This window comes from Magnolia sinica, chromosome 10, assembly GCF_029962835.1.
Source record: "Magnolia sinica isolate HGM2019 chromosome 10, MsV1, whole genome shotgun sequence".
NCBI lineage: Eukaryota > Viridiplantae > Streptophyta > Magnoliopsida > Magnoliales > Magnoliaceae > Magnolia > Magnolia sinica.
Genome location: NC_080582.1, coordinates 73,896,975 through 73,918,518, shown reverse-complemented (window position 1 = coordinate 73,918,518; position 21,544 = coordinate 73,896,975). Strand labels below are relative to the sequence as shown.

At 37.0% G+C, this 21,544-nt stretch overlaps 1 protein-coding gene across 5 annotated transcripts in view; it reads left to right on the top strand.

The window, feature by feature from the left end:
* The first annotated feature begins 1,262 nt into the window (after window positions 1–1,262).
* Window positions 1,263–21,544, top strand: part of LOC131216987 (uncharacterized) — a 37,890-nt gene continuing 17,608 nt past the window's right edge. For 4 of the 5 annotated variants that reach the window (XR_009157144.1, XR_009157145.1, XR_009157149.1 and 1 more), the window contains exon 1: window positions 1,263–1,819. Coding sequence is in view for 1 of the 5 variants with exons in the window: in XM_058211643.1 (XP_058067626.1) it covers window positions 1,711–1,819 (109 nt within the window). In the remaining 4 variants the exon portion in view is untranslated. The remainder of the gene's footprint in view (window positions 1,820–21,544) is intronic. The other variant, XR_009157147.1, reaches the window with a different exon arrangement.

Here is a 21,544-nt window from a genome sequence, read left to right as displayed (position 1 = left end):
GTTAAAGGCTGAATATTCTCAAAAACAAACTGAAGCAATAAATAGGCTTCGTGTCTTTCCTTAATGACAAGTTACCTGATTACCGTCAACTTAATCCAAAAATCAGAGATTCAGCAATGCTATGCCTGAAATGTCGATGATACCTCCACGTTGGCTTGCTTGACTCGAAGTTGAGTTCGAACCGAGTCGAGTTGTTTTTTTGAGCTCGAAAACGAGTTCAAGCTTGCCCCAGCTCGACTCGACTCGGTGTATATATATATATATATATATATATACCCCCTTAAAAAGAAAACCCTACTTACCAGTTACCCCCTTTTAAAAAATAAAACCCTATATATATATATATATATATATACACCCGCTTAAAAAGAAAACCCTACTTACCAGTTACCCCCTTTTAAAAAATAAAACCCTACCCGTACTGCACGGCCATTTCCCTTACCCTTCAAAAAATACCCTAAGGGGTCGTTTGGCACCGTGGATTGGAGGGGATTGGAGGGGGTTTCAAATCCCCTTGGTTGTTTGGCAACATAAAGTAATTGGGGATTGCCAATCGAGGGGGTTTCCAGTCCCCTCTTTGAGGGGGTTTGTAATCCACGGTGAGAGCTTGGATTACACCTAAAATCATTTCAGTAGTTGCAAGTGTAACATGTATGTCACTGTACACTATCATTCTATTGGGGCACATGGCCCACTAATGATGATCAGCACCGTCCAAACATTGTCCAGCACCAACTAAACATTGTCCATATTAATCAACAATTAAAAATCATTGGTTAGTGACTCGGACATGATCTTGTGCTTGCGGTCCATCCGAGACTTGGAATTTCATCATTTTTAGGCAAAGCATATATATCTCACTAATTAGGGATATTAAAGTTGATTTAGTAATTAAATTCAAACCCTTGTAAATATACCGTGCATTGGTATTTTTGAATTAAAGTTGATTCACAAACACACCGGGATGATTGCGAATCCTGGGGGTTTCCAATCCTCGGGGTTCCAAATCCACGCTCCAAACAGGCCCTAACCCTCCTTACCCGCGCGGCCATTTCCCTTACCCGTCTTCTTGACCCTCTCTCTCTCGGGCGCTCACCTCGCCCAGTCGCCCTGTCCGGCGCCCTATCTGGTCGCCACATCGACAGTCCGACGATCCCTGCCCTGCCCGGTCGCTCTTTCCCTTACCCGTCTTCTTCCCTCTCTCTCTCAGGCGCTCACCTCGCCCTGTCCGCCGCCCTGTCTGGTCACCACATCGACTGTCTGGCGTTCCCTGCCCTGCCCGGTCGCCCCTGCCCCTTCCGCAACTCGCTAGTCCGAGTCCGACTGCCGTTAAGCCGCAAACCCAGTCACCGCTTGCTTTTAAATTGATGTATTGCAGAAATCCAAGCCATTCATCAGGTGTGTCCTGGCATTTAGGACCAGGCCCCAAAAATCAGCCCAAACCATAATGAGGTGGGACCCACCATAGGAAACAAGACATTCTAGATCTCAGGTGGGCCCCACCATGTGATTTTACAGGTCGAGTCGAGTGAGCTAACCGAGCTAGCTCGGTTCGTGTACACCCCTAGCTGTTCCAGTCTTCCAGATGGTGTGGCCTACCTGAACTCTGGATCCAGCTAATTTTTGATGCATTGTTTGGATATTTGACATGCAATTGACTGTATTGTATAGCAAAAACCATATCAACTTATATGATGCATATATTGGTCTATGTTCCCTAATGTGTTATGGTCCTTATGGATCAACTTGTACAGGGCATTCAGCAGACATTCAATTTTGTCAACTACTCGTTCCACATTGAGCAGACAAAATCAGCTGAGTAAGAGTTCCTCTACAATTAATTGGATAGTCCCATTTATTTTTATTTTTATTATCATTTTATTTTATTTTTTATTGTCAATAAGAATTTCTCACGCCCAACTGGTCGGACACGTAACTTGCCATCCAGCTAGCTAATGACTTCCAACATGCTCGGCATCTCACAATATTTAGCTTTATCAGTGGCTGGACATTTGTTTTCTATATTGTGGGCTACCTGATGATCATACAGGATTGGTTTTCACAGTAGGTGAACTTCATGGTGGGGGCAAACCTAGTACAAGGGTTGAATGTGCAATGCACGTGAAATGATGGAAGTTATCAGCTGGATGTATGTTAACTTGTCATCCAATCGGCTGGACTGAACTTCTTTTTTTTTCTTTTTTTTAAATAATAATGATAATAATGAAATTTGAGTGGGTAAGCAGTACAATGGCACCATAACACTAGCCATCTGGTGACTTGCATTTGATAATTTAAATCTTAATTCTTTGTCAGGTTATGAGACATTGCATATTCCCTAATGTAAGCTGTCAACTGAAAGTCTGGAAATAGTTACTGTTAGAAAAATGTTACTTTTTAGCTCTTACTCCTTTCTATTAGTAGCCTTTGGAAACACCTTTTAAGTGCCCGACTCCAATGGTCTACTGCCATTTTAAAATGGAGCATGCAATCACAGCCCTCCTAATTGCTGACCCAACAATGGGATGGAGCATCACCCATGAGCCACACTAGGTAGATGATAGCAACCATCTGGCATTTGGGCCACTCGGTATTTTACTTTTAACCATCCATGTTATGGTGACACCAATTTGATAATTAGGAAATTTTCAATAAGTTTGATTTTTGAGATGCACTCCATCCATGGATCTAAAACTTGGTGACCATGTCGGCCAGGTCAAAACTCGAGTAGATGAGATTTCAGTTTGAGTTATTGAGAAACTTGAATCACAAGAGAGAGTCAGTTCCGACCAAGGTGTCCCGTATTAGTATCGGTTGGCGTACCGGTGTCCTCCAAAATCGATACGTATACGGGGGCGTAACGGCCCGTAACGGCGCAAAATTTTTCTTTTGCCAAAAAAAATGAAAAAATATGTATTAAATCCAGAATATTTTAAGCATTCCAAATATGCATTTATTTATAAATTGGAACATGTTTATGATGGTGTAACGGTCCACTCTTTAGTGAGAAGTTGTATCGGACTGTCTGATGAATTTATGAACCAGATAACCTGAATTTGACTACAAAATTCATATATTTAATTTTCTAACTATCTACTATCAATGATAGATATATTAGAATGAATGTAAAATGAAAATATCTTACATTAGGTGTTTGCAATTATTTTTGAGGAATTTCTCGAACATACTTGTGCACGTGACTGTGATTCCTGTCTATGACCTGTCATCCTCAAGTCAAGAATATTAAAAAATAATAATTAGTAGTGTCTGATATACTCCCTTACAACTTGATTAAGGATTACTTGATTGGTTGTTAAGGGAGCTATTTTAAATACAAGTTCGGCAGTGTCAAGTGTGTGCATGGCTTCTTGCAATAATACTGTTGTGAGCTGTTTGCTGTAAATACTTACCTTAACACAAATATATACTCATAATCACAAGTCACCACCAAAATGAAAATCTGTTTTTTTGTGGTTGCTCGACCTCCACATCATCGTCATCGTCACCATCAAGCTGAGGCTGTCCAATAGGTGTAGGTGCTGCATATCCATAATATTCAGTGCCAGAAGGAAATACTATATCAACGAAACTAGAGGATGACTGATCCTGACTAGGCAACGACTCTGACCCAGAGTAAGGATATCCACCAATGCCCGTCGAATAGCCATACTGGTACCCATACTCAGGCTATTGAGAATCTTGAGATTGAGAGTGCGTCTGCTGTGATGAGTAACTTGGATTTAGATCTGGATATCTATAATCATATGGATATTGATCGGGAGGGCTACTCCAACATGAATGTGATGGAAAAGGCTCAGTATAACTATCATAATAACCAAGACCATGAGCCTGCTGATGTTCCGGACCTCCTGGACCCGGTGCACCACTAGATGTACTCACCTCCTGCTGGCTGTATCGTGACTCGGTACACTCATAAGTCCGATCTTGTGTACCACCTCGTCGATGTTCATCAACATCGTGATTTGTAGACTGCTGTATAGGGTGTTGAGTAACATCAGAAGTGCCAGCACCAGGGGCAGGGGGGTCATCGTCATCATCCGACACGGTTATGCTACCACTGCTCGTACTCTTTTGTTAATCTTGAGCTGTATCCATACGTGGCATAAACGCTGCCCCTCTTACTGGGTCCAACACATCTGCACGACTTTCTTGTTGCGCTCTGCGTATTTCTAGGTCATCAATTTTCAATTCTTTACTATCCTCTTCAATTTGTTTTTTCCTTGTTTCCAACCAAGGTAGAAGTGGGTCATCCTCATCATAAATATTGTCAAAGTTTATTGGACAGTAGTCTCCGTCATTAGCAGTTATAATGCTCCTATGATGTCGTCGCATTCTTAGTTTTATATTGTAGTGCATGAAGACAAGTCTATCTAATGTTCTAGTTTGCAATCTATTCTTATTCTTTAAATGAATGAGCGCAAAACAACTCCAATTCCTTTCACAGCTAGAGGAAGATGTTGTCTGGCTCAAAACTTTTACTACAATTTTTTGGAGAGCCGTCGTACTCTCTCCGAAATTAATCCACCATTCGGCCGGTTGCAACCTAGATACTGCATATTGTGCAAGAGTATCTCCAAAGCTACCAAGGCGATTTCTAAATGTATCTAATTCATTCAATGCCTTTATTTGCAGATCTAAGTCAGGCTCTAATCTCTTTATCACATTTTTAGCCCGACACGAACTTCATCATCCGCAATAAATGATTGGGCATATCTATACCTAGGATTTAGGTAGTAACCTGCTGCATGAAGATCGTGATGGAGTTGTTTTGTACATCTCTTATCGATCATCTTCTAATAAGTCTCCCAACTTCTACAATCACGTTGAATTGTAAACTTTGCCTTATCCATGGCATCATATAGGAAGCCCATAGTAAGTGCTTCATCGGATTCAACAAGACGGAGTACCCTCATTATTGACTCCATCACCTTTAGGATCGCCTTGACCTTCTTCCAATATTTGTTGTCTCGTATGGTGTTCGTAACTTCGACTGGTGTCCCTGATGTCTTCTTCCCATGTTTTGTGTTGAGCCATTCTCGGAAAGCGAACATCTCACTCAACTCTTCCCTATGCTAAAATAAACTCTTTAATGCTATAAAGTTTGTTGCGAATCTAGTCGCCGCAGGCATCAACAACTCTCGTCCTCTCGTGAACTTTCTCATTATTGCAACTACTTGATTATGGTTGTAAATAAATGTCGTCACTTCCATTGCCCTTTCGACCATTTCCTTAACATTCTTCTTCTTCCCAATATCTTCAAATATAAGATCAATACAATGAGCAGCACATGGTGACCAAAAAAGATGTTTTCTCTTATCCATCAACATATGTCCTATAAGCTTATATGTTGCTTCATTATCTGTCACAATCTGCACTATATTCTCCTCTGCAATCTCGTCCACAACTTTATCCATTAGTTCATTAATATAAGTAGAATTTTTTATTGCCTTTGAAGCATCCATTGACTTGTGGTATATAGTTCCTAAATGGCAGTAAACCATGAAGTTGATCAAGTTGCGTCTGGTTGGGCTAGTCCAACCATCACACATGATTGTGCATCCCTTGGCTTGTCATACAAGTTTAAAGGTAGCCACGTATGCTTTCACATCCACATACTCTGCATCTGTCCATTTCCCACTAATCTCCTTAGCCGTGGGAGCTTTTATTCCTTCGCCTGCTTCTATTGCTGCATCAATTACCACCTGCCAATATGGAGAATTGGTTGCGTTAGGAGGTATGTTGGCATGTATAAATAAATTTGTTACTGCTCTACCTAATTTCTCAACGGAAGTTCTACTCCACATTTGTTTTATCTTCTTTTGTTTAGTTAATTCTTTCTTAAACAGGATTGGATCAATAGAGGGTCTCCTAGGCTCATTTACTTCTTCATCCAAACGTATAGGGGCATCACGTGAAGATGTCTGTCGTCGGCTCCCAAACATACGTCATAACCTACCAAACCTACCCCCCCAACCTGCAGAAGCAGTTGCACTCCCACTCTCACTCCCATTGCCCCCCTGTATCACTCACTGACCCATGCGTGCCAAACATGTGGCGATGTTCTTCCTCTTCACGAGCTAGATGCAAGCTCTCTCTCCTAGCTATAGTAAATTCTCGATCTGAATCTTCGTCAGAATCAATAATATCTTCATCACGAATGTCCATTTATTCAGGACCAAACACTTCCTGTCGAGCTGCATCCAAAATATCATTTTTCTTCTTTTGTACAACAGCACGTTTACCCTTCGACTCATCCAGACTAGCTTGCATTAAAAGCATTATCTCTTTCGATACTCTACTATATGGCGCAACTTGACCCTTTCGATGTGTCAAATATTGTTTGAGACGGGTAATTCCATCAGTCACTAGTCTATCACAATACTTGCACTTCATTTGGTGCCTAGTACCACCAACCCTCTCACATTGTTGTCATCCAATATCATCACTTACTTGTTGTTGGCCAGACCCAAACATTTCTTCAAGTTTAGGTAAATACTAGATAATTAGATATAAGTATGAGTGTATGACCTATGTTAATAAAGATGATTTTATATTCTAACTAAACCCTAAGAAGCTCCAAGGCAAAACCCGTCCAATATAAGCAAATAAAAAAATAAAATCACTAATTCAAAAATAGAAAAAAATTATAAAATGACACCCCAAATCTGTAAAATACACATTAACATGTTCTACTATGATTAACACATCACATGGCATGATTAAAACAGTAAAACAATTGTTAAAAAATTATTTTTCAAATTTTTTTTAAAAAAGCCATAATTAATGCATAAATATAAAAAAATATTAAATAATTATAAAATGGCACCCCAAATCTGTAAAATGTACATTAATATATTTTACTATGATTAACACATCATATGACATGATTAAAACAGCAAAACAACCATTAAAAATTGATTTTTCGAATTAAAAAAAAAAAGCCAAAATTCATGCGTAAATAGAAAAATATATATATAATATATAAAATGGCACCCCAAATCTGTAAAATATACATTAACATATTCTACTATGATTAACACATCATTTGGCATGATTAAAACATCAATACAATCATTAAAAATTGATTTTTCAAATTTTTTAAAAAAAGGGCCAAAATTCATGCGTAAATAGAAAAAAATATTTAAAAAATATAAAATGGCACCCCAAATCTGTAAAATATACATTAACATGTTCTACTATGATTAACACATCATATGGCATGATTAAAACAGCAAAACAACCATTAAAAATTGATTTTTGAATTTTAAGAAAAAGGAAAAAAATTCATGCGTAAATAGAAAAAAATATTTAAAAAATATAAAATGGCACCCCAAATCTGTAAAATGCACATTAACATGTTCTAATATGATTAACACATTATATAACATGATTAAAACAACAAAACAACCATTAAAAATTGATTTTTTGAATTTTTTTTAAAAAAGTTTAAAATTCATGCGTAAATAGAAAAAAATATTAAATGGCACCCCAAATCTGTAAAATGCATAGTAACATGTTCTACTATGTTTAACACATCATATGGCATGAGTAAAACAGCAAAACAACCATTAAAAATTAATTTTTTGAATTTTTAAAAAAATGGTCAAAATTCATGCGTAAATAGAAAAAAATATTTAAAAAATATTAAATGGCACCCCAAATCTGTAAAATACATATTAACATGTTTTACTATGATTAACACATCATATGACATGATTAAAACAGCAAAACATATTAAAAAAAGTATAAATACATATTTTTGACTAATTTCTGAAAAATGGCCCACCGAGCTTTGATTCAACAAAATCCGTAATATAATATGTTTTTTTCTCGAATACCCAGCCAAGGTTGGTCGAAATTAGTAGTAGAAGGAGTGAGAAACAGTTTTGAAGCAAGAAGTTTCAAAAAAACAGAAAAAACAGAGCTTAAAATGTATAAAAAAAAAAAAAAAGTTACCATTTTTTTACTGTTACGGACTAGCCGTTACGGATCAGTAACGGCCGTTACGCCTATAATGGGCCCGTATCGGCCGATATGGGCACAAAAAACCATAACGGCCGATACGACCCTTAAACGCGTATCGGCCTTCACCATTACCGTTACGTATCGGCCGATACGTAACCGTTTTGGCACACCTTGGTTCCGACTCAATCGAGGATAAGTTCCGACTCAATCGAGAATAAGAGGATATTTGATCACTCAATTACCATAACAACCAATATTTTGTACTATGTTTGGATAGTGTGCTTCCAATTATATAAATGAATAACTACAGATCACAATTTGTTCCTTACAAATTGGAAAAAAATGCTAGTGAATCTGGATGTACAAGTGCATTATGGGATCCCGGTTCAGGATAGTTGTTTTATACCTTTTTGTGAAAGTCTTCTCTCTAGGTAAGGTTACTTGGGATTCTAATCCAAATGGGACTTCATAGCAATTATTTGCATTCCCATTCATGTTGGTACTTACAGAGTTATTTAAAGTACATTGGGGAGTTCTTTGTAGGTTTTCTAGCTTTAAATCCGAGTTCAATTTTAGGAGCCGTGATGAAGTTGTTTGGGTTAATGCGTGGGCTGAGAATCCAAATACTATTCCAAGATTGGTAGAGAGCGTGGGTAGTGGAGTTTTTATGTTATCTATTATCGAAGTGGAAGTTGCCTGTTTGTGTCAATGACCTGGTTTTATGTCTATGCTCATAGGGATATTTCTAGCTTTAACTTAATGTAATTACATAGATGGTTATTTTCCTAAAAACTCTCAACAGCCCGTTTGGTAGAAGAGGTAACACTTCTAGCCGTGCTCTCTGAGCAGTAGCTCCTTTAGATCCCGCTTTCACGTCGGCCCAAGGGTCCTAGCGTGGAACTACTAGATCTGCCCGTTGAGTCTAAAAGCGAGATGCAATTTTTTTATTTTTGTTAGCTAGTCTTAATTTATGCTCATATCTATTGGCTATCGGATATCTTTTATTTTTATAAAAGTTGTTAATAGTTATCCTTTCAGCCTGCTCTTTTGTTTGCCTATTTATTAATTATTTTTATTGTTCTAGTTGTAGTATAGGATCATCAGTTGCCCATTTGAGGATTTCTATGTTGCCAGATATAGATTCAGTGTGTTCTTGGATGCATAGAAATTATCAAATTGTCCCTTTTAGATAGTTCAATGTTGGATAGATAATAATGTTTTCATTTATTCTAATTTAAATGCACATGCTTATTTCGGTTCATATATCCTAATTCTCTCTGAATATATTTCTTTCATTTATTTCCTCATCAAATATCCACACCGTGTAGATAGTTGACGTGTGAATCAAATACAAGATTAATATATTCTGGTGAGATAAGGGGAAATGCTGCCGAAATTTTGGCGTGGCATTTAAATTAAATAATGAAAGCATTACTATCTATTCAACATTGAATGGGTGACTGATTTAAACGCTTAGGAAATAGTTGAAAGTTTAAAGGACATTTATACACACGTGATACATCACTTAGGAAATTCTTTACTAAAGTTGGTTGAAATTGTTTCATATCTTTAGAGATGGCTAGTGAGGATGAACTCCCAACTACCTCTGGTGCCGGTGCGTCAGCCACATCACCTCTTGTTGTTGAGGAAGAAGGGTCTTCAGCTGCAACTAAAGGAAAGAAATGATCAGTTGTCTGGGATGATTTTGAAGAAGTAGTAGTTAACAATGTTACTAAGATCAGATGTCTGCACTGCAAAAGTCTATACAGCAAAAATTCTGGGGGGTCGACTACTCATTTAAACAGACATAGGCAAAGTTGTGCAAGAAGACCTAGAATTACACCTTCAGGCCAACAATTGTTATCGTTTACAAAGTCCGAAGGAACTGCTTCTGAAGGTACACTTACCACTCATAAGTTTGAAAAAAGGAAGCTGAAGAAGTGCTTTGCAAGGCTTATTATCATTGATGAGCAACCATTTGAAATGATAGAGAGTGAAGTATTCATGGGATATAGTAAATTTCTTAATCCTCAGTTTGAGAAGGCCTCCCGTGTTACTGTAAAGAGGGAATGCATGAAGATGTATGCAAGTGAGAAAGTGAAGTTGAAAACAGTTTTAGATTCGGTTTCAAAGATAAGTTTGACTTCTGATATGTGGACAGCGCAAAATCAAAGAAAGTGATACATTTTATTGACTGCACGCTATGTTGATGAAAATTAAAAACTTTGCAAGAGAATATTGAACTTTCGTCACCTTCCACCTCCTCATTCCGGTTTGATTATTTCAGATTGCATTTATAACTATCTACGAGATTGGGGCATTGAAAAAAAGTCAGTTTATTAACTTTAGATAATGCTTCAACAAATGATAGTGTAATATCATTCTTACGTAACCAGTTCAAGGCAACCGACAGTTCATTTTTTGAGGGAAAAATATTTCATGTTCGGTGTTATGCACACATTTTGAACCTAATTGTATGGGAATGGTTGAAATCAATTGACCAAACTATAGAGAATGTGAGGGAGAGTGTAAAGTACATAAGGGGCTCGCCTTCAAGATTGAGTATATATAATGATATAGTCCAACGTTTGAATTTGAAGTCTCCAAAAATGTTGAAGGTAGATATCTGCACACGTTGGAATTCGACTTTTGAAATGTTGGATTCGGCCCTGGAATTGGAACTTGCATTTTCAGAATATGCAGCGCGTGATAGAACGTATGCTTGGTTGCCTACTGATGATGATTGGAGCAAAGCGAAAAAAGTTCACAAAATTTTAAAAGTTTTTTATGACTGTACGAAAATATTTTATGGCAACAAGTTTCTTACAGCAAATATGTTTCTTTCAGCTATATGGAAGATCAAGGAAGCCCTAAAGAAAGGTGCCAGTGAAGGTCCATTTTTTCTGCAACTCATGACAAGTGGTATGCAAACAAAGTTCGACAAGTACTGGAATGAATGTCATTTGTTAATATCCTTAGCTGTTGTTCTTGATCCTCGGTGTAAGATGAGTTATGTTAAGTACATTTTCATAAAGATTTATCCTAATGAAATGGCAGTAAGTGAAATCTCGAAAGTTCGTGACGCAATCGAAGCATTGTACAATACGTAACAACCACAGGGTCTATACCAAATGTTAACGAAGTTAGATCGCATGCTGCTACAAGCTTTGACACTATACTCGACGATGGATACATGTCTTTCTTAGCAAAAGAAAATATAAACTCTGAAATGAAAGAATCAGAGTTAGACTTGTATCTCAAAGAGTCAGTCGTACTACGGCAGGATTCAGACTTCGATGTTTTGGAATGGTGGAAAATGAGAGTTAGTGAAGGAAAATACCTTACACCATCGACGATAGCACGAGATATTTTATCCATTCCTATTTCAACAGTGACATCGGAATCTGCTTTTAGCATAGGGAGTAGGGTCGTAAGCAAGACTCGAAGCTCCTTTGCACCAGATACAGTGGAAGCATTAATTTGTACACAAGATTGGTTGCGTCCGAGTTGGAGAGGTTCTGATATTGATGAAAAAGAGGAAGAGGATGTGTATCAAGCCGCAACACATGAAACAACAGAAACATGAATGAAGTTAGGTTAACATTTCTTGTTAATTTATTGGAACTTGAAAATAATGTCATGTAATGGGTGCTTTTTTATTTATTTTTTTATGTTATGTTGATGGATGCTATACATGCAAGCATTAATGGCTTTTTTTTTCTTCCATAAATTGCTTTTGCTTTATGTCGGTATTTCATTATTGCTAAAATACTTATTTTTCCAACATAATAATGTAGATATGTCTTCAAGTGAACCATCGATCAACGTTTGGAACTATGGTTCCTTAGTCCATTCTCCAATGTCTGGAAAGTTTAAGATTTTATGTCATTTATGTGGAGCCAAGTTTGTTAACAAAACTAATCGGCACAGATTATACTTATCCTGTCGAGGTGGAGATGTAAAACCGTGTCCTAAAGCCCCAAAGAAAGTCCAAGTTCTTTTCCAAGCACTTATTGATTCAAACAAAAAAGCTTCTACTCCCCCATCCAAACTTTCTAAGGCAGAAGAGGAAACTAAATTATTAGCATTGGAAGAAGAATAATTCCAACTCGCCTTAAAGCGCAGTATGGAAGAGGCTTCCACACATCGGCGATGTCCTCTAAGACAACATGATATTGAAGCAGGTTCAAGTTGCACGGCTAAAAAGAAGAAGAGTAAGAATTCAACTAAGTTTCTTTCCAGTCTTTGTGCATTTTACAGAACGTTGGGAACTACATATAAATCTTCTCACAAAAAAAGTTTGAAAAATCTAATTCCAACTATGCAAGAGGGCGATAAAAAGTTATTTCCACCTTCTGATTCGGGAGAGATGAACGAGTACGTATTTGATTTGGATAGCAGCTCGAGCTCAACAGACGAATCTCCTCTACAATAGTGTCTTCAGTTTGTATTTAATATTTTATTTTATGCTCAGTTGTGTTATAAAATGTATGTAGATGTAGTAAATTTATAATTTTAACTCGATACTTTTGACTTCCTAGTTCCGAGTTTCGACATTAATCGCGAAAACTAAACTCAAATTCAAATTCGAAACTCGAAAATTCAAAAACTGAATGGCTCGAAAGCTCGAAATTCGGCTCGAAAAATGAACTCTAACACGGCTCGAAAGCTCGAAACTCGTCTCGAAAAACAAACTCGAACACGACTCGAAAGCTCAAAACTCGGCTTAAAAAACGAACTCGAACATGGCTCGAACTTGGCTGATTGCTGACCGAGCCAAGCTGAGCTGAGGCCAACTCGACTCGGTTCGATTCGATGTACACCCCTACCTCCACGCAACATACGAACAGACCCGGATGTAGTAGGTTGAAATATGCCACCACAAGTAAGCATTATAAGAAACGGATGAAATGGCTAATTTAACGGCCCAATTGAAAATTATTTGAACCATGGCATGCCAGATGTAGGACCATTTATGCCGAATAATGACATTCTCGGAAGTCAGGTGCTCGGTATGCAGCTTGCTCATGGTTTACAAGTACCTCCAATAGGAAATCCCGAACCCCGTACCTGCAGGTCAGGAAGAAACTATTAATTAGATAAATAAGGTAGCATACCAATGTCATAGACCGTATCTGGATTGGGTTGATTAGTTTACAGGAGTATCGAATGGAATAAGAATACCATAATTCTCGTTATTTTCTGGAGACACGAATCAGCTTACAGTAGAAACATATTGATCGATTCACCTAACAATGCGATGAGTTTTTGACCAAAAAAATATGTGAAAATGAAATGGTTTGTAAATCCGCAGATTGACATGACGTTTTCCTTGTATATTAACTTCTCTATAAACTTGGTGCAATCTTGTTAAGATATGGAAGAAATGTTCCATGCTCAGTTTTATCGAACTGAATCTGAGTTTTCCTTAGCTGATTTTTCTCGGCTCAAATAGTTACTTGACGAACAAGCTGAAAAATATATCACTCGATTTAAAAAAGCAAAGAATATATGTCGAATATTTCTCCCGAAAGCTCAATTTGTGAAACAGTTATAGAAGGTTTAGACATTGAGCTCCGGAAGAAAATAGAAGGAATGGATTTTGAAGACCTAGTAGATTTGTCGGATCAAGCAACTAGGTATGAATGGCTATTCAAAGAAAAAACCAAAGGAGAAACTCATCTTTGGGTATTTATTATTGTGACCTAAATTATAAGATTGTATTGGCTGAAATCAACCTTAATAAATCATTTGTTTGTAAGGCTTTAGCCAATACCGATGATGAATAATCTCTTTAGGGTTCTGGTATAGTTAAGGGAGTTTTGGAACAAAACAGGCAATATTCCTTTAATATTATAAAGGCCGACGAGATATTTGATTTTTTGTTAACGGTCAAACTCATCAAACTTCCACCAAAACAAAAAATCCATTTGTTGGATGAATTAAAAAAGATAAAATATTGTAAATAGCATGGTTAACATTCTTATTTTACAATAAATTGTGTTTCTTTTAGGAACGTGATTCAAGATAACATAGATTTAGGAATGTTCAAGTTTTAAGATAAAGAAACCGAGGCTATGTTGGTCGATGTTGATCCGTTCCCACCAACGTTGGGGATTAACATGGCCAAGTAGATCTGCAAAGTATGAATACCTCTAGACAGAGAAAAGAAGTTGGATCGGCGAGAGAACAACACAAATGTCAGCCGAATAATGTCGACAAAATGGATAATCACTAAAATAATGTTAGTGCATTGATTTGAGTACCTTGTTTGTCAATCACGTGAGTTTGTGTGTCATATAGTCAGTTGAGCCCTTGGAAGCTAAAGACCAAAACCACAAGAGGACGTGGAGCATCAAGGAGCAAATAGCAAGTAAACGAGGTGTCTTGGTGACCCTAACCCTTGAACCAAAACAACCCTTAAACCTCTAAATTATCCTAGTCCTATAGGTAAATCTTGTGGATCATCCCTTAACCTTAGAAGCTTAATTAGAACATGATAAATAAAGCTAAAAGAGGTATTAAGCTACTATGAAATCATATGCCCAAAACAGCAGTTTTCGAGTCTTCATTTATCCCATTGACGGGCTGTCGATGAGACTCGATTCAATCGAAGGTCCATTCAATCCAATCGAAGAATAATTCCAGCAACCAACATAGATATTTCTGAAATTTCCTGATCGGATCAACAGAGGGTTCAATCCTATCAAAGGACCTCTGATCCCATCGAAGGCCCTTTCGATTCTATCGACAGAGCCGTTAACTAGCTGTTATAAATTAGTTTCTTATAAAAGGGCATCTAGTTTTTGGGCAAATGGATAAATTTTTGGTGCAATAGAAGCTTAGGAGATCCCTCACTCATATCTCACATTCAAAGCCTCTAAATACATGAGATCTAAGTCATATTCCTTATTATTCATCACTTAAAAGAGGAATGTAATCTTAATGAAGAACATGAACTTAGTTTCCACCTTGTTCTAGAGATTAAACTTCCACCTTGTTCTAAAGATTAAACTTGAACCAATAGTCAAATCCTTGTATAAACCCTCCAGAACACCCATTTAGATAAATCCCCTGGAATTATAGCATTTCATTAGTTGTAGTAGATTCATCTAACCTCCCATCGCCCTGGTCACCTCAAAGGAGAATCACATGCAAGGTTGATATTGAAGTTGAAGTATTAGCAACGCATCAGCATCAACGATCATGGAAGCAAAAGGGGAGTTGATTGAAGTACGGGAGAGCATATCAATCAAGCAACCCAAGACGATGTGTCAAAGGGGCTTAATTCAACAAGCATGTGTCATTTAGTGAGTCCATACTCAATTTCCTTATGTAAGATTGAGGGTAAGAGTTTATAACAAAAATTTGATAGATTCTTGTGTAATACCTGAGCTCTTGTATAGGGCCAAATTCACCGGACACAGGTGTGTACGTGTTAGTCTCGTGGGAGCCTCCGACGGGAGTAAACATAGGTCCTTGGACCAAGACCACGGTTGTTAGTTAGCCAATAGAAAATCAACTAAAGTTTCTTGGGAAGCCTCTGGTGGGAGTGTACATTAGATAGGTTATTGTGTAGGACCGCAGTCCTTGTGTGATGCTGTAAAGGTTAGAGGTAAATTTGATTTAAAACCTTCGATAGTGAAATTCGGTAATTCATGGGTCGAGTGCGTCACTAGGAGTGGAGTAGGGAAACCGAACTACCATACATGTTTATGTTTGGAATTGCCTTATAAGCACTTCTTTAATTATGCTTATGTAATTGTTTAGATGAATAATAGATATGAATGATTATATGAATGCTAGGAGTTAATAGTTAGCACATCTCACACACACATGTACATTGTTATATATAGACTAGTTGCTTAAATGTCATATCTAGTGTAGTCTATGTGATTGGACCCACTTTTGGCTTTGAAGCCTTAGTGTTAAATTGATTTACTTAGTTTAAATTGGCACTTTAGTTTATGTAACCAATTATGTGTTTAATAGACATAAATTTAATTTGGTCTTAATCACTCCCCTCTAGGACATAACCACCATTCTATAGATTTGTCAAGCTTCCACACATGGTTGTGGTATCATACGCCACGTGCAATTTCAATTGGTATCAGAGCAGGTAGATCTTTATAGGCTTAAGAATGATGTCTACTTATAAGGAAAAATATAAGGTTATCCAAGGACATGAATTTATTTGTAAGTGGATAAGCGTATCGGGGACATTAGAAGATTTAAACTTGATGGTCACATCTTTGCCTCTACCCCTTCTGTAATCCAAATGAACTCGTCTACTTTAGGAAGTAACTCGAGAGCCTCTTGTGTAATATGCTTATGGAGATATTGGGTACTTTAAATTTAAATGTGCAAACTTAAAAGGGGCCCAATCAACCTCAGTCCCAAAACCAATGTGGAGAATTCTTCGTGACTGAGAAATTGGCACACCAATGAAGAAGCATTCCTAAAGGATCACCAGAAAAGAAGAGAGAGTTTCCAACTTTTTTATAAAGACCGATCGGATGAAGGTGTTGCCATCTCTAATTGCCCAACTTAATGAAAAGGCTAAGTCAATGCTAATCAAGAGCAATTATTATTAGGGTATGATTCATATAGTTAAATCACCTACCAAACATAGATCTTCAACTAGGAATTCACCTAAGGGAAATGCATTTAGGAATATCATTCCCCCTCCCAAACATAATTTGGGTCTTAGGAAATTCACACCGAAGTGGGTTGTAAAGAGGGATAAGTGACCTTAGAAGGTCTTTGAGGGCTAATTGGAAAATCAAAGGATTTCAGCCTCTTTGATAAGCACTATATGAAAATCAGAGTACTTAGCCTCATCTTGTACTCTATTGGTAAATTTGAAGATTATAGCCTCATTTATCTTGATAGTTTGAGCTTTAAAGTTGTTGAACTTTGGTATCATATGTTTTTTAACTTACACTGTCATTAGTCATTCCTATTTTGATTTATATATCCGTTGAATGACCGTAATAAATATGCTCTATGTTTTAATATTTATATGCACCCCTTAATCCCATATTAGTATGTGCTATATAATTAGTAAATCCATGACTTACAGAGTTTTTCAAATTATGTTTTTATTGGTATATCTATGAAATTAATTCTTTATCAAACACTGACAAAATGGGAGAGGGGAATCAAGTCCCACCAAAACAATTATCTCTGTTTTGTAGGATTTGTTTATTTTATGTAGGAATTGATGAAGATAGGGGGAACAATTATAGGGGAGCATTGCTAGTGTTACATGTCTTGTTTGTATTGAGTTGTAAATCATTTATCTTTGACATGTAATATTTTGTATTGTTTTGGTATGTCATTGGTATGGACCATGACATTATTTTGATTAGGTTTTTATCACGTTATTGACAAAGGGGAGATTGTTATTGCACTAATTTGTGCACCTTGTTTGACAATCACGTGACTTCGTGTGTAATGTAGTCGGTTGATCCCTTATAAGCTGAAGACCGAAGACATAAGATTACGTTGAGCATCAAGGAGCAAAGGGCGGGTAAATGAGGTGCCTTAGTGACCATAACCATTGACCCAAGACAACCATTGAACCTCTAGATGATCCTAGCCCTATAGGTAAACATTGTTGATCATTCCTTAGCCTCAGAAGCTTAATTGGAACATGATAAGTAAGGATATAACACATGCTAAGCTGTTGTGAAATCATATGCCCATAACAGAAGTATTCAACAATGGTTTTATTCATCCTCTTGACCATGTCGTTCTGCTAAGGATTCATAGGAACTATCTTTTGATGCTTAATATCGTTCTTGATGCAATACCCCTAAAACAGCTTTGACATGTATTCTCCACCACTGTCTATCTAGATGCATTTTAGCTTCTTGCTTGTTTCTCTTTCAACATTAACATAAAAGTGAAGAAAATTTTCATACACTTGGTCTTTAGTTTTCATAGCATTAGCCCAAACCTTCCTAGAAATGCTATCAATAAATGTGATACAATATGATGCACCACCATGAGAATTATACCTCATGGGACCACACACATCAAAATGAACCAAATCTATAATGCACGACTTTCTTTCTGAAAATTTGCGAAAAGAAACTTTATGTTGCTTGCCTACTAAACAATGATTGCAGAAATTAAGAGATGTACCTTTAATGCTAGGAAGAAACTGCTTCTTTATCATAATCTGCATGACTTTTTTGCTTATATGGCAAAGCCACTTATGCCATAAGTTTGGTGAGGAGGTATCTTCAACAATACTTATACCGTTCTTGCACATCTTGCTTGAGTCTCGTAGAGTGTATAACATGCCTTTCCACTTTCGATAACAATGGATCCTTTGGCAAGCTTCCAATCACCTTTGTCAATGTAGCTCAAATAACCTCACTTATCTAGGTCATGTCTAAAAATTAAATTGAGCCAAATGTCAGGAACATGTCTCACATCATTCAAGGTCAATGTGCAACCCATATATGTTTTGATGCATACATCACATACTCTTATTTTTGAAGCACTATCATTGCCCATCCTGACAACAACATAATCACCCAATTTCTTTGTTGTAAAGAGATCTCTTTTGAAAGTAACATGAAACGAAGCACCTATATCAACTACCAATTTGGTATCTTGACACCTGCCATAGAGACACGCAACTTCACCAGATGTAAATGTCACAGCTTCGCCTTTAGACACAGCGGTGGTAGTATATTTCGCTTCTTCATTTTCCTTTCCGTTTTCTCTATTTTTCTCCTTCTCGGGTTTTCAACATTCATATTGGTAGTGGGCCAGTTTGCCACAATTATAGCAATTGATATTATTTCTGAATTTGGATTGACCTCGTGACTTCTCACGGTAATGGGGCTTTCTACTTTTGCCTCTTCCCCTTATTTCGATAATAAGTGCTTGTGAGTGAGTAGAGTCAACTGACTTTCTTATTATTTCTTCATTGAGTAAGTTGCTTGTAACTTGATTCATAGTAACCACACTATTCGAGGTCGAGTTGTTAAGAGATACCACCAAAGTTTTCCAACTGTTAAGTAAAGAGATGAGCAATAACAATGCTTGTAGCTCATCATTTAATACCATCTTTATAATAGATAACTGATTCACAATACTCTGCAATAGAACTCCCTTCTTTATATTTAAAATTTACGAGCTTTCTAATTAAAAAGGCCTTGTTTCCGATGGCTTTTCGTTTATACAATGCTTCTAACTTTTTTGATATGGTCTTAGTAGAAGATTCATTCGACACATGGTGAAAAACACTATTACCCAATCATTACCGAATATGTCCAATGGTTTTCCTATTTAACTTCTTCCAGTCTTCATCTAACGTGTCTTTTGGTTTGACTTCATCATCTTTAACCGGTGAGTATAACGCCTTGCAATATAAGATATCCTCTATCTTAGCTTTCTAAATCGTCCAATTGGAGCCATTAAAACTGACCATTTTATTGTGGTAATTGCCTCCATTTTAATACACACGACGAACAACAAACTCCCAAATATGACTAAGCTTCCAATCAAAGCTATGATACAAATTGCAAGGAAAGCAACACCTTTCCCAACTATGTGTAAATTAGTGGTGTTAACAATATGGAGAGATTTAATGAAGGATGATCAATTCTAACCTAGGCAAGCGTTTCATCAAACATGTAAAATGCAAAAAAGATATCAAGATTTTTAACGTGAAAACCCTCTAATATACAGGGAAAAATAATGGGACCTAGTCCAACAACAAATCTATTATGAAAATAATGAAAGTACAATTATCAAGAGAACATATTTTTTCCTAAAAAAATTCAATTGTTTCAAAGAAAAACAAAAAACAAAAAACAAAAAATCTAAAAAGATTGCTAGCTATTGTCTATCCCTCTCTAAAAAAAAACCATATTTTTTACTAATCTAAAAAAAAGAGCCAAGACAAAAGGTTCAAAATGCCTTTCACTTAATTTTAGTCTGACGTGTGCGTCTCCCCTCTACATGAGAAGGGATTCCAACAGACCAACTGAATTTGTTGAGTCCAGTGCGACTTATCCGAGTTGACTCTAAATTGGTCAGATCCAATCTGGTTCAACAAATCAAGAATTGAAAATAAGGGTTACTGCTCAAATGAGTTGCTACCTGATCAAGGGTTCCTAATCAATTTCTTGAAGTCGCCAAATCTTAAGACATTTGGAAGGTTTGTGGGAGGTACGATCAGCTCCAGCGTTTGTGCTGCTCACTTGGGTTTGCTGTTCGTACAACTCTCGTTCATGTTCCCTCTCCCTCTTTTGCTACAACGTGGAACACTTGAAGATTACACTAGAAGTGGTTTGCTTGTTTTTTTTTTCCCCAGTTTTTAAAGGAAGAGATTAAAGGATCGTTGACTTTGAGCCAGTAGCATGACAAATTGGGATTGGGCCATTCATCATTGACCAAAGGCTGGACTCACCCGTTAAGTCAAGTTTAGTGGATTAAGTATATTTTTTAGCCTTAGATGTCTCATTTTAAGCCTTTTTATTCACCCTCACACCCATATATATCACTTGAGTATTGGAACCTTAACCTTAGTGTTAAAATCCAAAATATCTATCTATCATTGAGCCACTGTAGCTAAAATGATAGTGCAAAATAGATGAACTGTGTGGATAAAACCAATACATTATGGTCGCCCCTCAAGCCCTTCCTAACTAGGGAACATCCGGGGTAACACCCAATCCACATATTTGATTTTGTAATCCATACCATTGGTCTATTGTGTCCCACCGTGGATAGACTATGAATCTAATGCTTCCTTGATTTGAAGCTCTTAACCATTTTTTATGTGACCTAAAATAGAATTCTGATAAGAGAAACACAACAGCAATCAGCTGTGGTACTCAACAGGTAGATGGTATGGATCACCTGCCCCATTGCCATAATTAATAAGGCCTATTCAATGTACAGAGATGTGAGATGTGAACCATAGTATCATATAATTCTTTATTACCTATGAAATGAAGGGAGAGGGTTATGTGTTACCCGGGTATTTCCTTAGTTTATTATTATTATTATTATTATTTACACACACACCCACCACACTAAGTGAGCATTCAATCACTTGTATCCGTGTTCAAACAGAGTCCGTACATTCATTTTTTCAAGGACATGGTTCCAAAAATATTAAGCAAAGCTAAAATTCAAGTGGACCACACTAAAGAAATAATAGTTGATTAAATGTATGTTATTAAAATTTTCTTAGGAGCCACCGTGATGTTTCTTTATCATCCAACCTGTTGATAAGGTCAATAAGAGCTGGATGAAGGGAAAATAAAAGGATCAGCAAGATCCAAAGCTTATGTAACTCACAAAAAGTTTTTAATGGCCATTCACCACTATTTTCAGTGGTGTGGTCTATATGATATTTTTATCTGTTTATTTTTTCAATTATGTCTAAAATGATCTGGAAAAACAGATGGACGGTGTGGATATAAAAAATAGCCATCAATGTGGGCCCCACAGTAGGCGTAACACCCACTAAGGTGTTGCCCGGGAAGCACCTAATCCTCTCTGAAATAGTGAAATGAAGGGAGAGCAG